The sequence below is a fragment of the Anolis carolinensis genome, chromosome 5 (genome assembly GCF_035594765.1).
Source record: "Anolis carolinensis isolate JA03-04 chromosome 5, rAnoCar3.1.pri, whole genome shotgun sequence".
Classification (NCBI taxonomy): Eukaryota; Metazoa; Chordata; class Lepidosauria; order Squamata; family Dactyloidae; genus Anolis; species Anolis carolinensis.
In genome coordinates this window covers 100,387,677-100,410,938 of record NC_085845.1, presented here as the reverse complement: position 1 = coordinate 100,410,938, position 23,262 = coordinate 100,387,677, and the positions used below count along the sequence as shown (strand labels likewise).

Below are 23,262 nucleotides of genomic sequence, written 5' to 3'. Positions count from 1 at the left end.
CACCTGATGGATTTACTTAAGCCTTTCTTTTTAAAAACGCCTTCTGCATTCAAGAGCCACTTGGGGGCATGTTAAAGACTGAAAAGATATGTGACAAAATTTAACATTCTATCCTTTACAGTTACTCTTTACTGCTACAAGTTGTCTAGAACTTATAAGACAATTCAATAAAAAAACCTTTTTATAAGGTAAATCTTCCTTTGCACTTTCCCCCATTTTGCATTCTAAATACCTATGATTGCCAACATGTCTATGTGTGTGAGTGATCCATTTCCCCCTGAACTTCAACATAACTCACAGTTTCTTCCTCTTTCGCCTCTGTAGTTACAACATAAACTTAAATGATAATAGTGACAGGTTTTTCTCGATGTCTTATTGATACTCTTGAGTCAGACTTTGCATTACATCCTTGACTGCTTGTGCTACATCTCTTCTCACTGTTAATGCATTTTTTCTTTTCATCTTCTGAATAAAAACAGTGTAAATGTCTGACTCAAAATAACCCATTCTTGCGTACCTTTGCTTGTTCACCCCAAGTGCTGAAATATCTATACATCCAATTTCTTCTTACTATGTCTCACCTCTTACATTCCACATTACTATGTGTGTTGTGCAGCTTCAGACTTTGCATTCACCTCTAACCATGTAAACAGCTGAACATCGGTTTGGCTTTAATCCAGTTAAGTTATTAGCCACAGGGCTACTCCTAGTCACTATTCTTTCCCAATAGCCCATTCAGTGCTTTCCAAACTCTAAATCTCATCTTCTGACACTATCTCGTTTCATGTGGTTTTCAACGTAATAGTTCTCAGAAGTGGTTTACCATTGCTTTCTTCTGCGCAACACTAACAAGTTTCAGCTATGGTGCCACTTTCGTCTGTGAGAGATTACCCCACCAGTGTCATCCCAATTACTGCTGTTGGCCACTTGCTGTTTGGCAGATTTAATCTGGCACCAAAAATCTATCTGACATGAGAGAACATTCCATTATCCGCCTAGCCTCCCTTTCCACTAACATGAAAAGTCAGTGCCATGGTGGGGCATGTTGACTGTATCTCTGTTTTTCCTCACCAACCAAACACTTTCCCTTCCACACTGTAGTAGTTCTCATCTATTAAAAAAGATGCAGGGATGACCCATGTAATTATAAACCAGTCAATCTTACTGATGTTCCAGGGGAAATATATGCCATATGTCTTTTGGAGAAACTGGAGAATGAAGAAAAGGAAAAAAAAATCTTCACTCACACCAAAACAAGTTGGTTTTTGTACAGGGCAATCAACAGTTCACTGAAAATACTTGGTGTTTTTATGGATTTAGAAGTTGCATTTGATTCCATCCCTAGGATACCCCTGTGGATTAAGCTACACTCTTGGGGAACTGAGTCACAATTAAATAGTATTATGAGCCTACACTCAGAAACAGCTCTAAAAACCAGAGCAAGCCGAAAGGGAAAATGAATGAGAGATTATGTCAGGAACAAAACTGATAATCCTATTTCTTCCCATTCATCCCATAATAGTATGTTTCCTACAATGTTGCTGCTAAAAATGATACTTCTCCTTCTACTTCCTCCAAGGCCATGGCCTGTTTATTTGCACTGTGATACCCCTCCCCTTTGTTGGCTTGTACTGTTGGCAGAGGTAGGGGAGAATTTTGGCAGGAGGAGAGGAGGGGGCAGAATCAGAAATATGAAAAGGCAGCTTTATAGAAAAGAAACCCAAAAGCAAAAGTTCAGAAATAGGCTACACTTTTCTTGCAAGCAGTTTTTAAAGCAACAAATCTAGATGAAATTGTTTGATGTAGAGTCAAATATAAACAATTATGTGGGTTTTGCTGATTCCTGTAAAAAATGCAAGTAAAAGAAACTCTTTCCTGGAATGTGAGTCAAAGAAGATAATGTAAACAGATTAAATCATGTTCACAATGAGCTTTTTTTATATATTAAGGTTGTTTGTCTGTAATGACAGGTACAGTTGTATAGTCACAGGTGCTTCAATAAACCCATCTACAAAAAAGTATTTAATTAAAATGTTTAAATAAATAATTAAATAAATCTAGCTCTAGAAGTGTTCGAAGAGACTATTGTGAAATGCCAGCAAGGTCTCTCTTCCTCTATTTTTATTTCATACAATTTTGCTCAAAGCAAAAAACCAAATCACAAAGATTTTGACTCATCTAAGTTGCTATGAAGATATTTTTGCTGATGCTATTGAGTTTGAATTATATAAATATTATTTATAACATGAACAATGTTTAGCTCATAAATCAATACTCAGTACCAATACTCAGTACCCCTTTCAGTTAGACGTTCCCAAATTAATTAGAATCCTTCAGAATATATGAAGACAAAAACCAGCGAGGATGGCAGGACAGAGAGCAAGGCCACCCCATATCTCAAAACATATCTCATACAGGAAAGTACATTTCTTAAAATAACTTGGATATTAACTGTATAGGACTGTATAGGTCATCACAATCACTTTGAATTCTCCATAGAAATGGCTGGGTAGCCACTTGAGCCATTGCAGCAAGGGAACTGTGTTTTTTCTGTACCAGCCCCAGTTAACAATCTGACTGTTATTCTTTAGACTACTGAAGTTTTCAAACACACTTCCATGAAGAGACCATTACAGTGATTCATACAAGATATAGCTAAGGCGGGTGTCACTGTGGTAAGTCTGATGTTCCAAGGAAAGAACTCAGCTGGCACATGAGCTTAACTGGGCAAATGGACTCCTGGCCATTACCAAGACCTGAGCTTGAAAGCTCAGGGTTGAATTCAGGAGCACTCTCAATCTGCGGACTTGAGGAAATGTAACCTCTCTGTCTTGCCTTTCAAGTGACCAAGGATAGCTGTTTTATCTGTGTTAAATTCAATGTGTCCACCCTCACCAAGTTCATTACTGACAAAAAGCAAAATTTAGGACCAAAACACCTTCTTTGTATTGAGAGGGAAATAGGTAATGGTTGAGTGACATCTGTATACTTATGGCATAAAATTAGAAACTCTGGACAACGTCTCCCAATAGTTTCACTTATATGTTAAGTATCATGAGAGATAGAACTGAGTTCTGGGGGACTCCATAAACTGATGGCCAAGGGGAACACACCAGAACCACTGTCTAGGTTTATCCCTAGAAGGAAGGAATGAACATATCTGTAAAACAGTGCCTCCAAATTCTATCCCAAAAAAGCAGCTCAGAAGGTTAGTAGGATGCCGAAAGCAACTGAGGGGTGAAGCAGAACCAAAAGGGAGTCACTCCCCCTTCCAGTTTCGAGCAAAGGTCATAAATGTGATCAAAGTAATCTCTGCTCCATAACCAGGCCCAAAATCCGATTGAAATCGATCAGGTCTCATCTTGAAACCCCTGGTAATAGGAAACCACCACATGCTTCAGTAACTAACCAAACATGGAATATAACCTGCAAATGAGTATACAAATTGATATTATATGGTGGGATCCAAGGAGGGTTTTTTAAATAATGACTTTATTTATTTCAGATAATTTTACCCCGCCTTGCTCCACCAAGCAGGGTTTTTAGTGGTCTGGGTTTTCCTCTCGTGGCCCACATGTAAAATACCTCCAAACCATGTTGATACAGGTCTATTAGTTAGCACTTTGCAGATGCAGCGGAGGCAAAAAGGAAATTTATAGTTGCTGCCTATATTGCCACATGGCGGGTCCTCAGATAAGCTTTAGATGGTGTTGAGAGGGCCTCACTAGAACTTTTCTGCCAATAAGTCTTTAGTCACATTTTACACCAGCTGCTTGGAAGGGATACTTTGATTTCACAACATGAGAAATGGTGCTCAGAAGCAATTGCGCCCACTGCCCTGGCCATTTCCCCATTCCAAAGATTGGCAAAAACTTTGACAGAGAAAGCAGTAAACTTTCTTACAATTTCTATGAAGGAATTCTAAAAATAAAAAAACACTAAAATATCTAATAAATATTCAATTACAATAAAATTCAATTTACTAACAACAATAGGGAAATTGTAATTAATTGTAAGAAATGTACTCAAAACAAAACAGCTATTCATCTCTTGCTTCAAACTACAGGAAAGGAGATTCCACCTGAACATCAGGAAGAACTTCCTCACTGTGAGAGCTGTTCGACAGTGGAACTCTCTCCCCGGGGCCGTGGTGGAGGCTCCTTCTTTGGAGGCTTTTAAGCAGAGGCTGGATGGCCATCTGTCGGGGGTGCTTTGAATGCGATTTCCTGCTTCTTAGCAGGGGGTTGGACTGGATGGCCCATGTGGTCTCTTCCAATTCTACTATTCTATGATTCTATGCTTACAAATCTGTATTAGAGCCTGTTTCATAAGAGTCTAATTCTTCTGAGCTGTCCTTATCTTCATTATCCCATAATATATCGTCTTTCAAGCCACCAGAGCATTTGTTGATGCAACATTTTTAAAAAGAGTGCTGCAATATTCTTTCTGGGATACACTTCTAAGCTGTTGATACCCATTTCTACCTATTGTGATGTTGTTCCTCTTTTTCTGAAAGGCATCAACAAAAGGTTGTCAGTCAACAGCCAAGATTCATATTCTTTTCTCAAATAATCCTTAAATGGTTTGGTGACTGAAGCGTAAAGTGGCTGCTGTTGGGTAGGAGTCACATACCACTAGGAATCAAAACTAAGTCACTACTTTTTTGCCTGATTTTATTTTTAACCTTTTCAGGCAAATTTCCATGATTTGCATCAAGTATTTACATGTTAGGTATGTTACGAAGACTTCCAGGCTGTTTATCCCAAACAACACCTAGCCAGTCTTCCACAAACTCTGCTATAATCCATCCATTTATCTGTGCACACACAATAACATATTTGGGGAAAATCTCATTTTTGATGTTTTTTCAATTTAAAATTAAATATGGTGGTCATTGTTAGACCTTGGACTTCTGATGACCAAATGAAAATTCAATTAGTGCAAAATCCACAGACTCAATCGCCACAATATGTATTTCTTGTGAATAGGAAGAGGCATGTAAGATTTCAGCCTAAATGGTCCAACAGATTTCCCTGGTTAGCCTAATTTCATGTAAAAGGTGCATTCTGTAAGTACTGTGTGGTGTTGGAGAAGAGGTTGGGGATAAAGGTGGTCATCAGAATCTTGGTGTATTGTTTGCTAAACCATCTGCGTGATGGAAAAAGGCAATACAAGTTTTCAATGGACACCAAAAAATAGAGTACCATCATAACAACTTGTGCTTGGTTAAAAACTTCTCAATAATTCACAGTGGAAAACATCTTGATGAAATAATTGGAAAGATTTCATGAAACCTTTTACCACTGATGTTCAAATGATGTCACAGGATCTTTGAGGGGTATTCTGAAACTAATGCTTGATTCATTTTCAGAGTCAATACTCAGGGAATCAGCTTGGTCAAAATACCATCAAACCTTTCTGAATTTCATTTTATGCATTTTAGATTAACAAAATAAAGCAGCACCACCGGTTACAGTTCCAATGTTGTGCAGTATCTTCTGGAAAGCAATTAGTTCACTGTCTCACTGATTACTATTCAAAGTAATGGTAGCAACATTATTGGAACAGTTTTGGAATTTGTGCATGAAAAATCGAGCTAGGGAAGCCTTAGTGCAGTCAGCCAATAATAGCTTGTGGGTTGTGTTTAGCAAATAAGCTTCAGACAAGGTGGTTTGTCTGAAGCTTATTTGTTAAATTACCGGCAAAGACCAGCTAGAAACAGAGATAAGAACCATAAAGATAGGAATGGGCTAAATCCTGAGTGGAACAGATAACAGTTAGGAATAGAGGAATTGATACAATGTTTGATCTGATGGAAGCTGGAACTATGGGAAATATTTGGGAGAAGTGCTACTTTTTTAAAAAAATAAGTTGCAATGTACTATGCATAGAACTCATGTAAGACTATATATTTAACTTAGTTGTTATACAAAATATCTTACTGGTTTTATTTTCTCCATCTTTATTTGGATGTTTGCATTTAAGAATTAATAGGAAGAACATACCATGCCTTGAACTAGGACCAAAATTGGTTACCACATTGAACTCAGCGATTAATGCATTCATGTGTCACCAGGGGGCTGAGATATTCAGGGCAAAAGGGACATATGAGAGTCAGAGGTCTAGTGCTGGAACTGTGGAGTCAGTCTGCGTAAATCAGATTATTGTTATCAGAAGGGAAATATTAACAATGATTGCGTTTCAAATGATTGAATTACAGCAAACAAACATCTTTGCAAATAAATATGTAGAATCAGTTCTAAAATCATGTTATGACTGCTCTGTGTCTTCAAGCTGTTTCTTATTAATGATGACATTAAGGTGAACCTGGCAAGATTTATTCAGAGGGTTTGTCTTTGCCTTCCTCTGAGGTTGAAAGGGTGTGACTTTCCTAAAGAAATCAAATGGGTTTCCATGGTTGAATCATAATCCAATGCTGTAGGCACTAAACCATGTCTCATAGCTTCAATGAGCTCTTGTCAGCCCTTGAAAGTTTGGGAAATAGGTGTGAATCTTACACTAGGCCATATAACCACAGCAGACCTGCAAGGTGAACATCTTCCGGTATGTTAGAACAAGGTAAATAAGAGAAATCATCAAGTGGATCAATAACTTTGGGACAGAGATAAGGACTGTGCTAGTTGGCTGGGACAAAGTGGGGTTAAGGGCATGCTGTGGCTGGTAGAGACACATCTAAGAAATAAGCAACTTAGTTATGATTACAGAGTAAAACAATATCTGGTTTTAGTTATGTTTTAAAATGGATATTATTTTACCCTTATAGACCAGGATAGGCAGCATCCAACCCACAGGCTGATGCAGTTAATGGGAGGTCCCGATCTATCCCACCAGCATCCACTCTAAGCAGTCTCCTTCCTGGGATCAAGCCCTTTTCTTCTGTACAGGAAATACTGCCTGTGCCAAACACCTCAGATGAATCCCCTAAAACCAATAATGATCTTTAAATGATAGAGATGGAAAAGGTCACCCAAATAGCCCCTATCTATATAAATTTGGGAATATTTGGAACACCCTGTTATTGAGGTCTGAAATTCATTGTATTCATATTTTCAAGTTTCAAGAAATTAATCTCATAATCTCATAATTAAATATTACACCCAAATGCAGCTGAACTACATATATTTCATGTATAATAATTATTACACATTTATTTATTCTAAAGAACTAGAACTACACAATTTCAAAAAATATTTCTTGCCTTGCATTTCTCAAAAAGCAGCCTCTCATTGTCATGCAGCAAACACATCTGAAAATGATGAAAATTCCAAAAACTATTTGTGACAAAACATGGAGGGTTACCTCCACTTTCTCTCAGAAAATTCCACAAGACAAGAACATGTTGTTCTTTCTGTCTGTTTGCTTTTTTGATTCCAGCCAAAATATGTACTTATAAGAACATATGTGCAAACATTTTTATTACCTGAGCAAGAAGCAGTCCTTCACACTTCTGTGCCTGTTTTACAATTGCAGATACATACTGCTTTTCAATGGCTTCTCCACGCAGTTGAACTACAGTTTGTAGTAAGGCCTGAAACAAAGAATATAACAGACCAGTATAAAGAGAGAAAACAATAAGCTTGGGCGGGGGTGGGGTGTCCTAACACATTTTGTATTAAGTAACATGTCCATACAAATGGAATCTAATTAGAAACATGCAATTTCTAAGAGAAAGTCATCTACAAGAGTATTTTATTCCTCAAACCAAAATTATTTTTTGGTTCTCATGTTCCTCAGAGAATCTTATACAGAAAAACTAGTAACAGACAGAGAAAGTGAGTAGTGTTGTTAAGCCTTAGGTTCAGTTAGACCACACAAGATGAAAAGCCTCTGAGCTCTGTGTGAGTGTGCGCACAGGGAGGAGGTGTGGGGGGAAGAGCCAGACATACTTCACTGGCTGACAAAACTCCACATCCTCTCAGCACACACTGTTAGATCCCATGGGCCAAGCATGATCTTCACAACCACAAGACAAGTAAAAACAGATGGGAGCTATGAGTTATTTAAAAATATAGAAGCAATGCCCCCAAAATAGTTCACTTGAACTGATGAAGAATCACCAACTGCAGCACCAAAGGCTAAAGACAAAAGCCCGTTGTGTCAAAACAATACCAAAACACAAGAGAAAAAGGAACAAAATGATGCGGCTCAGGGAAATTTAACCAATTAAAATAAGTGTAAGATAAAAGAAGTATTACGTGCATCATTCAGCTGATTAATAGTTTTACCAGTCTCGCCCACCCCTTCCATAGTGGCATTGCCTGATGCCAATGTCTTTTAATACCATGGGTTGTTTACATTATTATTTTCTCAAAGATATTTCATCCATTTTGGTTTAGGCACAAAAAGCAATGCTTAAATAAATTTGAGTTCTTAACTGCTTGAAATTGTAATTATGCTAAAAGAAACTTACAATATATATAACAGAATCCTGTCACGCACTTATATGTAAGCAAAGTATTTCAAATCACTTCCAATTCCAAACAATACTTTAATTTTGAAAAAAAAATAAAAGTGGATGGTGGTGGGATGCATTACGTAAGAGGGTGTTTACATGCAAGAACTCTGAAGCAAATTGTCACCATTTTCCATGTAGTTGTTTTTGCAAATGCTATACAAGAGTTTGCCCATGCCTAGTATACAATAACCTTAAAATATTAACACTTTGTAACTCAAGTACTGATTTAGCACAACTCCTAAAGTCTGAATGTATTTTCTTCTTCCTATCTATACAATGGAATCTGCAGAACATAATCAACTTAGTTTTGGAAACATAAATGAAAACAAAATGCTCCTTTGTTAAGAAAAATTTTCTGGAAAAGACACTGGCTTCTCATGTAGCTCAGTAAAGGATGTGCTGTTAAAAGAAACCAGAGAAAAACAAAACCTGGCACGCAAAATATACACATTTTCAAGGTGACACCAAATGACCATCAGGAGTTCAACAATGTTTTTAAGACAAATGTTTACCTATCATGCAAAATTATGCATATCTAACCCTGCTCACTTCACTTAATACTAATGCCAGGTTCTCTATTTATTTTTTTGTAACAAGGGTCTGACAGCATCATTTTTAAGGAATGTGGCCCAGTTTTAAATGTGCAAGGTTACACCCTTCTTACACATAATGACTTTCATGTCAACTTTGATTTTGTATCCAAAAACTGAATAGCTAATCAGTCAAACTTCTTAAGTTGTTTATAGTGATTGAGCAGACAATACTACAGTAGAGTCCCAGTTTTCCAAGATAAAGGGGCAGGCCCAATCTCGGATAACCAAACTGCTCGGATAAACCAGGAATCCGGTTTAGGGAAGCGCACTGAGATAGCTGCTGCCTAGCAACGCTCGCAGGGTGCTTCCCAAGGGGCGAGGGCTCACCGACAGGGAAGGCCTGTCCCTCCGAGAAACGAGGAACGTGCCACAGGTTTTTCTTGGCCAGGCCATTGCTGGAGGAAACTCTTTCTTCCAGCAAGAGCCTGGCCGAGGGAGATCCAGGGAGACGTCCCTGGGCCAAGCCCTTGCCCCTTGGGAAGCACCCCATGAGCACTGCTGCCTAGCAGCGCTCATGGCGTGCTTCCCAAGGGGCGAAGGCTCGGCCCAGGGAAGCGCCCCACGAGTGCTGCTGCAGCAGCAATCGCAGGGTACTTCCGGGGCACTTCCTCCTCCCTCTCCCTCTCCTTCTCTCGAGCTCCCTTCGCTCGAGAGAAGGAGAGGGAGAGGGAGGAGCGCTCCTAGCGGTGCCTTGGATAATACGGAGGCTCGGTTAACTGGGAATCAGTTAACCAGGACTTGGTTAACTGGGACTCTACTGTATATTCTCTATAGCAAATACGGCAATATTTGTTCAGTAACATTCCTACGAATGTTTTTGAACAATAAAGTATTGTAATTTAGAAGAGATAATACAGAGCAATGGTTTGAATTATATCCTTTTTGTCATCCAATTCTTCACTTTTCACATATGCTTAATCTCCATTTCATCATACTAAGTAGGATGAGAAAGGGACATGGAAAATAAAGATTTAATTTTTAAATTGATGGTGGCTGACTAAACTTGGCTCTGCAGATAGCTCTTAAATTTCCACGTTGGCACAGCCTTCAATAGCTAGTTGGCTAATCAAAGATCAAATTTTTCCAAGTTTTAAATCTCACAATAAAATCTACAGCTAACATCCAGATCACATATCAGGTTAAATAAGCTGATAGTTTTATTTGTTGTAGAAATAAAACTAAGCAAGTTATCCTCTGATCAATGTGCCAATATTGAGATGGAAAATAAAGTTACGTTTAGAACTGCTAGAGATTACCATTGTTATTTTTAAAAAACTCAAGTACAGTAGAGTCTTACAACCTCATCAGATGGCATGATTTTAGTGTCCTAGGAAACTTCCAGCCTGTCTGGAGGGCTGATGGGCTCACTGCCCATCAGATGACGTAAGGGAGCTTCCTGTGGAAGCCCCACCCTCAAGCAGGATGAAAGCGTCACTGGATATGATAGGGAAAGCATCGCCAAGAGGGAGCTGCACACAGGGCGGCAGATTCGCCCCAATGCTCCCTCTTTCCTTCCCAGAAGCCCGTCAAAGTGGGATGCTTCGCCAGATCTGATAAGGTTGTTAGTTAATTGGCACCTGTGATGATTGCTAGATGTTGGATAAAAGCAGTGAGGATTGCTTGAGAGTTACTATTAAAATAGGTCCAATTAATACTATACCCAATATTAAACCATACCATAAAGCTGTATTGACTTGATATTAATATTGAAATACAGCAATTAAAAGCAAATGAAGACAAATACAGGCAGTCTCCGAGTTACAAACATCCGATTTACAAAGAATAGTTAAAAACTAGTGTGAGACAACAGCAAGTGAGAGAAATCTATCCCTCGGAAAGGAAATTCACTCCTAAAAGAGTTATCATGGCAAAAATATGTCTCCACTGAACTTTCTCACCAATCCTTGTTTCCACATCAAGCTAAATTTTTCAAAATCTAATTATCACATGGAAAGTGATCTTCTGAACACAGACAGCAAAACAAACTCCACAGTGTTAACCCTTCTCTATGCTATCCAAAGCATGTGTGTGTGTGTGTGTGTGTGTGTCCATGTCCAGGGCAAGGTTATTGCCTGCTCAATACTAAAAATAAATATGTAATATGTGAATGATTAGTGAGTAGAAAGTTGGATTCCCTTTGAGGTTTCCCTTCAGTCAGGCAGAAAAGGGCCGACTCTTTCCAGAAAACATGCAGAAGTAATGTCTTCCTATTTTTGGAATATTCCCTCTCCGTTGAACTCACAGTATTAGTACAGTAATATCTTCCAGATCTCCTACTTGATTATAACTTCAATTTCCTAGTCTCAGTTAATGAGTATGCCTCCAGGAAACCAAAGGACACACCTGTTTGGGGTTCAGATTCTCCAAAGGCAAGGCAGTTTACAAAATCTGAAATGCAGATCAGATCTTCCCTTAACAAGGCAGTTAAAAAAAACAATACAAATGGAGCTGTTTATTTAGAATTGGAATTATCCCTCCTCCTAATCTGGGAGGTAAGGTTTGTTTTGTTTGTTTGAAAAAAACAAATCCGAGAATTAAGGGAAATTTTTTTCATCACATAATAGTCGCATCCCTCTTTTTTTGGTTAAAAAGGGATAAAGGTGCAGCTATTATGCGATGAAATACCATATAAAATTAATCCTGTGACTCTATGAAATATAGACTTGAGAATGAGAACAGAAGGAAGCACTATGGATAGACTCCATAAGAAGAACTGCTCAACTCTAGGGAATAAAAGTAAGATGACTATTAACCCAAATTTAAGCTTGCAACATAACATACAGACTATGCTTATAATATATAGCTAGGAAGAATTAAATGGGACACAGTGGTTATCATAATGGGTGTCCATGCAATTGTTTGATCAGCTGAAGAATTTCACCATGAGTTGTTGATCAATATAGCAACCTTGAAGTCAGGAAGGTATTTGCATTTATCTAGAGTTGCCAAGCTTTGCATATCACAGAAGGGTAATTCCTTTGAGCACAGCCAAAGTAGATTGACTTTAATTATAGGCTAAATTTAATTATGAGTTAACTTTAATTACAATAAAGGGAGGTACCTTCTGGACCATGAAATTGTCTGCAAGGCAAGTGGGGAATTTCTTGGACCTGATATTCTTGCCAGAATTTGTTTCCCAACAAATATCAGAATAGTTGAAATCTCCCATTACTATTATATTTCTCTTTTCTGAATGTGTGATCAACTATTCTAGGAAGACATCATCCGGGTCCTTAGTCTGGCTTGGAGGTCTGTAGTAACCCTTCACAGTGATATCTCTGATGCTTCTTTCCCCTTAATTTTTACCCAGATACTCTCAAACTGGCTCTCTCAAACTAGCTCCCAGAATTTACATCATGGACCTCATTACAGGTTCAAGAACCCTTGATATACCATGCAACTATTCCTCCTTTCCTGTTTGGTGTATTCTTCTTTAGTTGATGTCTTGTACTTTTTGCCGAGTTCTCTCTATAACAGTTCGGGTATTATCTCCTGACAAATTCCTCCCTACCTCCCATAACTCAGATTAAAATCTTCCTGATCAGGTTTATGAGATTCTTCACAAAAATGTTCTTGCCAACCATCTCTTGCCAGAAGCTTTATTAAAGCTCAAGACAATGTTCCAGGAAGCCGAATTGTTTCTGGTGGCATCATCTGCAAAGGCAATCCTTCTCTCCCTTTCATAGTGGCTATTATCAAGGGCAGTACTAGTCCCACTCTATTCTGCTTTAGTCAGACCTCATTTGGAATACTGGGTCCAGTTTTGGTTGCCACAGTTCATGAAGGTCATTGATAAGCTGGAACATGTCAATGTCCTTCAAGAAGGATATTGATTGCTTGAATGTATTCAGATTACAATTATCATAATAATCAAAGGTTTGGAAGCCAAGCACTATGAGGTATGGCTGAGGGAGCTGGGTGTTGGGTTATCTAAGCAATCATGCATGCATTTTCAATGTGGGATGGTTTATGTAGTTAGTTATGTCTGTTGCTTAGTAACCTGAGCCAAGCTGCATTCCAGAGTTGATGACACCATTTAAGGGTTTTGCATATGAAATGGGAAATGGGTGTATCCTTTCTGGGGACACACAGGAAGTGATGTACAGATGCCTCTTCCTGTCTCTTCCTCTTCGCTCCTGATCATGCCATGCTGATGTTCCTGTCTGTTAAGAGATATGTAGTTTCCTGAACTGTTTTTCTTTGGAACTAAGATGTTTTTGCCTGTATGACCATCATCATACAAGATTGTGAGTAAACATATTTTTGCTATTTTATTTGATGTCTCTGATGCTTATTTTATGCGCATGACTTTTTAAAGGGAAAGGGAGGCTGGATATTTTGTCTTATTGTTTAATTTCTTTTTACCTCTGCTCACATAAACCCCTAGTCTTCTGCGTTTTTACTGCTTCACTAATATTTAACCATATTGGAATCCTAATCTTAACAGGTTATGAAAATATATTCCTATTACTGGGTGTGTATAGCTTGGAGAAAAGAAGATTGGGAGGGGACATGATAGACATGTTTAAATATTTGAAAGGATGCCACACTGAGGAGGGGGCAAGCAAATTTCTGTTGCTGTGAAGACTATGACATGAAGCAATTGATTCAAATTGCAAGAAAAAGGATTCCACCTAAACATTAGGAAGATCTTCCTGATAGGAAGAGCTGTGCAGCAGTGGAATAAGATGGCTTGGAGAGTGGAGCTTTCTTCTCAAGAGGTTTTCAAGCAGAGACTGGATGGCCATCTGATGGGGGTGCTATGATTGTGTGTTCCTGCATGGCAGGGGATTAGACTGGATGGCCTTTGTGGTCTCTTCCAACTCTATGCTTCTGTGTCCAGAGGAGGGGAACCGAAATGGCAGACAGACTGGAAACCATGCCTTTTGAGTAGTGTGTATGTTTAGTCTGCAAAAGAGAATGATAAGAGATGATTCTGAATACAGCAGGACCTCATATCTTACATATCTATCTTCATTGCCATTTTCTATAATTTATTTGAGCCTTGAAATTGTTATAGCTCAATCTATGCATTCTTTAGCCTGTTATATGTGTATTCATCTCATATAATATCCCCTCTACTAAACTTTAAAGATATATAACCAGTGTATATCTATACTGAGTAAGTTGAGCAAATGTTTACATCCTTCAGTTCTAAAAGTCTGCATTAATGATAGAATCATAGAGCTGGAAGAGAGCTTGTGGGCCATCCAGTCCAACCCCCTGCCAAGAAGGAAAATTGCATTCAAAGCACCTCCAACAGATGGCCATCAAGCCTCTGTTTAAAAGCCTCCAAAGAAGGAGCCTCCACCATACTCCTGGGCAGAGAGTTCCACTGCTGAACAGCTCTCACAGTGAGGAAGTTCTTCCTAATGTTCAGATGGAATCTCCTTTCCTGTAGTTTGAAGCCATTGTTCCACATCCTAGTATCCAGGGCAGCAGAAAACAAGTTTTCTCCCTCCTCTGTATGATTTTTCCCTCACATACATGGCTATCAATAGTTCACAGAAAGTCTTCCTTTCATTGAAACACGACTTGAGAAAAATGACAGCTGACAGAATAGCCTCTCACTCATAGGAAGTGTAACTTTAGGGGAGAGGGGAATAAAACAGAGCTGACAAAAGGAGATATGAGAAACCATACTAAGGGAACGTGAATCTACTTCATGAACTTCAAAAGCAAAAACTACTTTTTATTTTGCTTTTTGAACTATAGGTTTCTTATTCTATTGATAGTTTCATTAAATTCAAATTTGACTTACTATTTGGGGGGATATGGAGTCTGATTTTTTAATAAACACAGGTCCTTGGGTACATTAAACCAGCTGTGAAAGTCTATAGTTTATGCTCTTTCATATGAAATCTCTTGAAGCTAAATTAAGAATACACTGTAATAACACATTGCTTTGTATGGAGTATGATATTTTTGTTAATTCTACACAGGACTTTCATTTCCACAATTAATGAATAATTTTGCAGAAGAATTTTCCAAGGGAAATATTGGCTAAGCTAATATTTAAAAGTTCAAAGTAGTAATATGTATGAAAAGCTTTAGTTAACATGTCTAAATAAGAGTGGGAAAATGTTCAGAAAATGTAAGTGAACATTTTATTATTGTTTATTCCACTTAAATTGAGTTTCCTTAAAAATAAAAAATACCACTTTGGTGCATCAATGATGGTGGTCTTTAAAAAAAAGTACAAAAATATGGAAAATCTTGTAATTGCTAACTTTTCAATTTCATTTCATTTAATCGCATAGTCAGAGGTCAAAGCGGTCAGCACTGGAGTACATGTCCCAGTGTGACACACAGGAGTCCCTTTGGGTAAGAAAGGCAGGATATAAATGTTGTAAATAAATAAATAAAGGAAGGCAGCAGATGGTTTTTGACATATACGCTAGAAAAGGTCTATCAGAGGGATGCAAACTCAATTGTTGCATCCCACCACATTTCACTTAGTTGCTTTACTGGTCTTTCTCTCTTCTACTTTAGCATGTGGATTGCTTTTCCTGAGAACCAGAAATAAAGTGTTTCAACTGTTTACACAGTTTCTTCATAGAATATGACTGAGAAAAAACTGAAATAAAAAGGTTACATGTTTTCACTGTTCGCCATTTCTAACCTACAAAAATATATATAACAATTTACACTGGATCAGTTTCTGAATTTGACACAATGGTAGAGTTCTTCCAGATTTTGAGGAGATAGGAAGTTGTGTCTTTTGGAAGCGGGTGTTTTGTTTGGATCACATGCTCTTTCTGAGCACACAGTATAGAGGTGCATGGCTTCTGCTCAGCCAATGGCTTTGGCGGAGATAGGGCTATTACCAAGACAGATGTTAAATATCTATTTTTTATTAATCCAAATTAGAAAAGCACTCAGAACAATGATCAACAGAGCAAATGCAATACAAGAAATATAAAATATTTTAATAAGTAGTTGACCAATGCAGCAGAAACAAAATCAGAGTTATATATTCTGTTCTCACCCAATTACTGCTTCTGCCAGAAGTCTTCTGCTGCATCTTATGCAGTATGCTTCATGTAAGGAAGAAAAGCTTAGGAATAGAGAAGCAGGAGAAACCTGAATCCTCCCAAAATGAGTAGAGTTCCCCAAGAACTCACTTTTAAGGGGGGGGGGGGGAGAGAAACACTTCCAGCATTATTTATGGCAGTCAATCAAACTATTTTTCTTCATAGCAGGAAAATGTATCTATGAGACTCTCTTTTGTTATTTTTAACACTACAATCTTCTAAAGTGATTAAGATTGAGGAAACACAATTCAAAAGAGGAGGACAGTAAATAGAAATCTTCTAGTAATAGGAATAAATTTAGGAAACAACTGAAAACTGGAATGTATCACTGTTGAAATTTAATACTGCTGGAATGTAACATTTACCTTGAATTCTTCTACGATAATAGTTAAGGCTTCGTGACCAGCCCTCCTCAAGTCTTCTAACTCAAGTTTATGCTTTTCCTGTAAGAAAATATGTAATTACACATATATGAATAGATACAGATATATATAGATATATATTCACAAACATACATGTATGTATATACAATATATACAATACACAAGCACTCACACATCTGTATATACAGACAAGCTTATGTGCAGGTGCCTAAAATTAATTAATAATACAATCTGGTCAATTTGCTAAAAACAGAAATGTAACATACTTTTTTGGTATAGTATGTTGGGACATGGGTGGGGCCAGACTCTGTCGGAACACACTTTTTCCAGACAAAAGTAAGTGTGAGCAGTCTTTCCCAACTTTCAGCAGTAATTCACTATTAAATACAATGCAACCCCCTTCTCTGTACCAACACAGTTCAACACCAAAGAAATACACTTTTTCAAACTCATTTTATTCTATTTGTCTATCCTTCTCCTATCCCACCCCCCAACTGAGAGCCTTTTAGATTCACCTGGTTGAAAACGGATCTCTTGACTCACACCTGCATTAGGGTAACTTACCAAGATGCTAATGAGAAGCCATCTGGTATGATGGCCATCCATATGAACAAAGCAGTGATTTGGAGAACAGTTTAACTAAAATGCTCCTCAACAGGTAGGTGGAGAGTGGGGTAGAAAAACAGAACAAAATGAATTGTCCAGATATGACTAAATTGAAACAGATGATTTTTCATTACAATCTGGTCAGTTACCCTAATGCAAGTGTGTGTCAAAAGATCAACTTTTAACCCATGAAACCTTCCAGGGGCTGCAATTAAGATGTATCTGTGGTAATGCATTTTGAAACATAACTGTCACATGAAAGTCAGTTTTCTGTGTCCACAATGTATGAACCGTTAATATCTTAAAGATAGAACCAAAATCAAACTGGCCAAAGATGCAGAAACAGGAAAATAAACTAACATTTCTGGACCCAAATGTTGTTTTCTGTGCAGAAAATGCTGTTCCTCCCCCCTTCACATAATTATATTCTACAGAACGTCTTAACTACACACACACTTCAAAAACTCTTCAGTTTTGACAACTTTCCCACAGCAAGGAAAAATGATAACATTATTCATTCTTCCTCAGTGAAAACAAAATAAATGAAAATGTATTCCTAACATATATATAGTATTCCACTATACAAGGTCAACCAAATTACTCCTATACATTGAGAGTTAGAAGTAGACATAACATATTTAATATTTAAACCTCCTTGCTTATACTAAATTTAAGGGTGATTCAATAACCAAAAGGCTTACTTCTTACAGTCACTCTGTTGGCTTTATAACTGCAACGAACCCTATTGAAATTTTCTAAGATTGCCCTTTTTAAAAGGTTCCAAGGCATTTTACCATTTTTTTTTATGCCCAGCTATATTAGTGCCCAATATGTTGAGGTCACTAAAGTTTAGTGCTCTGTGAGATAATTATATTAATTGTACATCTTGAAAGGAAAAGAAAATAATAATAATAATAATAATAATAATAATTTTATTTTTGTACCCCGCCACCATCTCCTCAGAGGGACTCGGGGCGGCTTACAGATATAAAACCAACATACAATAATATCAAATACAAAAACACACAAATAAATTTAAAAGGCATTAAAAATCACAATCATTATAAACACTTGAGAAACACAGCAATAAAAACATAAAATGAGCTGGGCAAAGTGCACTGAGTGGAATTTGTAAACAAGAAGGAAGTTAAGGTGCTACAAGGTCATGGGAAGAGCCTTAGACTGGGGTGAACACTGAGGCTATGTCAAGGAGTTAACCAACAGGTACAACTAGTCAGAAAAACCCGCTAGTACCAGGGTTTAGTATACAGTGGGCGGTACTTCTTCAAAGGCCTGTTTGAAGAGCCAGGTTTTCAGGCTCTTCCTGAACACTTCCAAGGTGGCAGCTTGCCTAATTTCCCTGGGGAACGCGTTCCAGAGTCGGGGGTCACCACGGAGGAGGCCCTCTCCCTCGTCCCCACCAACCGCGCTTGTGACGGAGGCGGAAGCGAGAGGAGGGCCTCCCCCGATGAATGAAGAGATCGTGCGGGTTCGTAGGGGGAGATGCGGTCAGAAAGGTAAGTGGGTCCCAAACCGTTCAAGGCTTTGTCTTCTCGAATGGCCCCACAATTGAGGAATGCATGTCTGCTAATATGCATGATTACAAGCCTTTCAAAAACTCTGAAGCCCAACTGTTTTTTATACTTTTTCGTGAGATTTTTTAAATTAGGCTGCTGCAGATTTTTAGTTACAATTAGCTTGGGTAACCGGTATTGCCCAGGTTATTTGAAAAAGTCAATTTTTTAATTGTCCAAAAGTTGGCGAACTACAATTCACATCATGCAAGGTTGTTGGTGAACTACAACTCACATCATGCCAGGTTAAGCTTGAGAAACTCCACAGGTGCTTAAAGTTTGTCATGTTGGGAAAGTCCGCTCTCTAGATCCATCACCAGTGGGGTTCAGTGTACTCTCTGGCTTGAGGGTGAACTACAGCTCCCACCATAGTGTGTCAATTCCCTCCAGTAGGTTAGGTTGGTCATGGTGGTTCAGTGTGCCTAGTTTGGTCCCTATCTATTGTCGGTGGTGGTCACAGTGTATCTGAGAGCCATGGTGGTGCAATGTGTTAAACCCTTGTGCCGACTGAACTGATTACGTGAAGACTGGCAGTTCAAATCCATGAAATGGGGTGAGCTCCTATCTGTCAGCGCCAACTTCCTATGCGCGGGCATGAGAAAAGCCTCCCACAGGATGGTAACACATCCGGGTGTCCCCTGGGCAATGTAGACGGCCGGTTCTCGGACACCAAAAGCAACTTGTAGTATATTCTCTCTCATTTTTTTATTTGATGCGACACTTTCTTTTATTTGGGGTGTTTAGTCCATTAATGTTGTTTGAATATAGCTTAATTCTCTGTGTCATCATCTATCTCTTTTTCCTCCTCACTGTCCGGTATCTCTCTGTCTGCGTCTGATTGGTTTGTGTAATCCTCTGGTGATTTCTCTCTTGGTCTTTTCTTTTGCCTACCTAGCTCATCCTCTTCTACTAGTTGTAGTTCTTCCCTTCTTTCCCCTTCCTCTTCCCCTTTTTGGGGGTTACCCCCCTTACCTTGCCCTTTTTCGCTTTTTAAAGGTTTTTTTCATAGAAGGCCTTTGCTTTATGCTCGCTTGTTATCCAATGTCTGCTTCCCTCCCAGGTCACCATCAGACCCTCTCTTCTCTCCCATTTGAATCTAATATTTCTTTTTAATTCATCCGACAGAAAGCACTTCCGCCTTCTTTCTAACACTGACATGGGATGTTCTTTTAGGATTGCAATTCTATTTCCTTTATAAAACATGGGGTTTCTTGCATTCTCTCTTAAGACCTCATCCCTTAAGCTCTTCCTCCCAAAATAGACAATTACATCCCTAGGGGCACTGAATCTTTTGGCATAATTTGATGGAATTCTGAACACTCTGTCTATATTCATTTCCACGCTCTCTCTGGATTTTTGGGAGATATGTGCCACTATTTCTACAATTGATTCTTATATTTTCATTTTCTGCCTCCTGCATATTTTGAAATCTTAATCGGAATTCCTTCTCTTTAGATTCCATAATTTCTTGTAATTTTAGTGAATTTATTGACTTTTCTAGAACTCCCATTTTTTTCTTCATCTCCTCCTGCTGGCTCTTCATTTGTATATTTTCTCTCCTTATTTCCTTGTTTTGTTATTTCTAAATCCTCTCTGATCTTATTTATTTCATATTTCACCAATGTTTGGAGTTCCTCCTTTATTTCTCTTTTCATTTTTATCATCCCTTCCTTGATTTTTGTGTACTGTCTGTCCTGTTTTCCTTTATCCTTTTTACCTCCATTTGTATTTTTAATATTTCTCTCATTACATCTTTCATACTATATTCTTCTGATAGTGATTATTTCCTTGCAGTTCCATTTTTCTCCTTCTCCTTTTCCATCTTAAGTTTTGGCATGGTCATTTCTTCTCTTTTTAGTTTTTTTTGGTTCTAAAGATTTAATTTATTTTCTCTCCACTTTGTTATCCTTTTTTTAAATTTTATTTTTGATTCTCTTACTGGGTTTGGTTTTAATAATAGTCTTTTCCCTTTTGTTTCTTGTTCTGAGTTTGTGCTATGCATTAAATTTATATTTTATTTATAAATTTTATTAATATTTTAAAAGAAAATTTCCCCTGTATTTTATTGCCTGTATTATCCTTTATTTTATTTGTCTTGTTTATTTTATTCATTTTGATTTTATTTAATTTGATTTAATTTGATTTCTTTGGTTTAATTTCATTCCTTTAATATCTATTATTACTTTTTGTCTGCATCTTGTTTTGTTTATTAAATACCTGAATATAGATCTTAATTTTATTTTATCTCATTTGTTTCTTACTTTTTTGTTTTGTTTTTTTGTTTCTAATCTATTTTCTTTAATACTGTTTATACTTGTTTTGTTGTTGTTTACTATTCTCTATTTTATGTATCTTTGTATATCTATATGATTCTGTTTCTTTTTATTATTTTTTATTATTTTATATTCTATTATTTTATGTTCTTCAATTATTTTGTTGTTGCCTGTCTTTCCTAGACCTCTTTCCTTCACTGAGGGAGCATAACAATTGTTTGAGTCCAGTATTGAATATATGTCTAGTGTCTCGTGTCTGTTGTCTACATTATTCCTAGTAATCCCCCCCCCCCTCCAACAGAACTTAGAAAAAGAACAGGGAAAAGGAAAATCTGGTAGCCCTGGTTTTTCCCTTCTTCCGGTTGTATCTTCTTTTTCTTCTTGGTAGAGTCACTTTTTCTTTCTTTCCTTCTCTCTTCACACCTCCCCCCCCCACTGGTCTGGCCTTCGCTGCTCTGACCTTCGCTTGCCAATGTATCCCTTTCCTCTGTATCCTGGTGTCTTTTTATTTCCTTCCTCTTATAATTGTTATTGTCTTACTTCTGCTCTTACTCTACACTGGCTTTGCCCCTTCTTCCTCTTCTCTGCTGCGTTGCACCCCGCTGCGTCATGTCGTGTCACATCACGTCATCCCACCTCTCCCCTATGCCACGTCGCCCCGCCTCTCTTCTTCTCCTCCCCTCTCTTTTATTTTGTTTGTTAGTTTGTTAGTTTCCCTCACAATTTCACAATTTCCCTCACCTCGCCGCCAACTGCTGTCAACCAAGATACACAGGGACCCTCGAGCGTCTCTCCAGTCCTTGTGTCCTCTCTACTGGCTTGGAGGAGGTTACAGCCCTCTTCTGGGTGAGTGTATATTTTCTCTTATCCCACAGGCCTTTGGGATTCCTTGCCGACCCTCTGTGATGCCCCATGGGCCTCAGAGTCCTGACCCTAGCGCCATTATGGACCATGGAGATGAAGACATGGGATTTCTGCCATCTCAGCAAGAGATTGGTCCGTTCCAGATGCCTTTTGTTGACAATTCTTGCCAAGAGCTCATTAAAACGGACCTTGAACAAGCTATCCCAAGCACTTCTCCCCCCTTCGCGAGAAGGGAATTCTTTGAGACTAGTCGCTCGGAAAAAGCGCAAACAAGAAAGAGCGCGAGATTAGCAGCCAGACAGAGTGCTAATTAGCTCGGTTCTCCTGGGAATTTTCAGGGAGGAACGCATCTGGATGAAGATGTTTCAGTTCTTTTCCCTTGGGAAAGAAGCCCTGGACACCTGTTTGTAGGAAGATTTGAAGTTCTTTAAAACTTCCCCGCACGGGTTAGCCCGCGCGGAGTCAACGAGTCAGTTGAAGGATTAACTTCGGTTCCAGCTAAGTGTGGACTGCATTTTGAGTCTGCTATCTCCAGTCTCTCCATGCCTTGCCTTGCCGTGTTCTTGACCGGTCTCACAGTGTTCCCAGCCTTGCATCTTGTGCCAAGTACCCAGTCTTGTCTTCAGTTTCCTGCCTTGGACTTACTTTGAACTCTAGTAAAACTTTTGGACGCTTTCCCCACTCTAACTGCTTGGAAGTTGAGTGTGTTTCAGTTTTGGGATTATAACTTTGAACTCTAATATTATATACTGGACAATATATTTCTGGACTATATTTGACCTTCCCTGAAAGGTCTATTGCTGAACTACAATTTCTACTTGTTTTTATTCTCCTATATTATTTCCTTAATAAAGATATTAGATTGTTATTGGCCTCCGTGTGTTGGTTCTTAGTGCTCCGCTACCAGGGCGTGACACCCTCTAGGTTCCCCTCCAATGTTGTATACAGCAGCTCTGAATCTCTTTTTTCTTGTTTGGATTCCCTTCTTCTTTCTCCTTAAAGTTTAAAATAGTGGCTGGTGTTCTGACCTAGCCTTAGCTAGGAGTCCTTACACTACGCTCTGCCTCCCTGCGGGCCTGTCTGAGTTTTCCCAAACCAGCCCCCTCGTGGGAGCTGGTTCGTCTGTTTGCCTTTCTGGCCCCTACGGGTTTTGCATCTCACCCACCTCAATCCGTTGGTGTGGGGGAGCCTTTGGCTCAACCGGGGCACCTGGTGAGGGCAGAACGCTGAGGGTTTGCGAGGAGCCTCAGCGTCCTGCTGCATCCGCCATCGTAGCCACTACCAGAAGTTGTTGACTTGCAGTATATTCTCAATTCTCTTCTGACACAATTTAAAAAAACAGTGCCTCCTGATGTAGATGAACTACAACTCCCAGAAATGAAGATCAGTCCTCTCTAACCCCTCCAGTAGGTTCAGTTGGTCATGGTGGTTCTATGTGCCAAGTTTGGTCCCGGTCTAT

At 38.6% G+C, this 23,262-nt stretch overlaps 1 protein-coding gene across 6 annotated transcripts in view; it reads right to left on the bottom strand.

The window, feature by feature from the left end:
- The window catches only part of ccdc91 (coiled-coil domain containing 91), an 85,431-nt gene that overhangs the window by 21,391 nt on the left and 40,778 nt on the right, over positions 1 to 23,262 (bottom strand). For all 6 annotated transcript variants that reach the window (XM_062981989.1, XM_062981985.1, XM_062981986.1 and 3 more), the window contains 2 exons: positions 16,469 to 16,546; positions 7,442 to 7,549 (listed from right to left, as the gene is read on the bottom strand). In XM_062981989.1, coding sequence (XP_062838059.1) covers positions 7,442 to 7,549; positions 16,469 to 16,546 — 186 coding nt within the window. The remainder of the gene's footprint in view (positions 1 to 7,441; positions 7,550 to 16,468; positions 16,547 to 23,262) is intronic.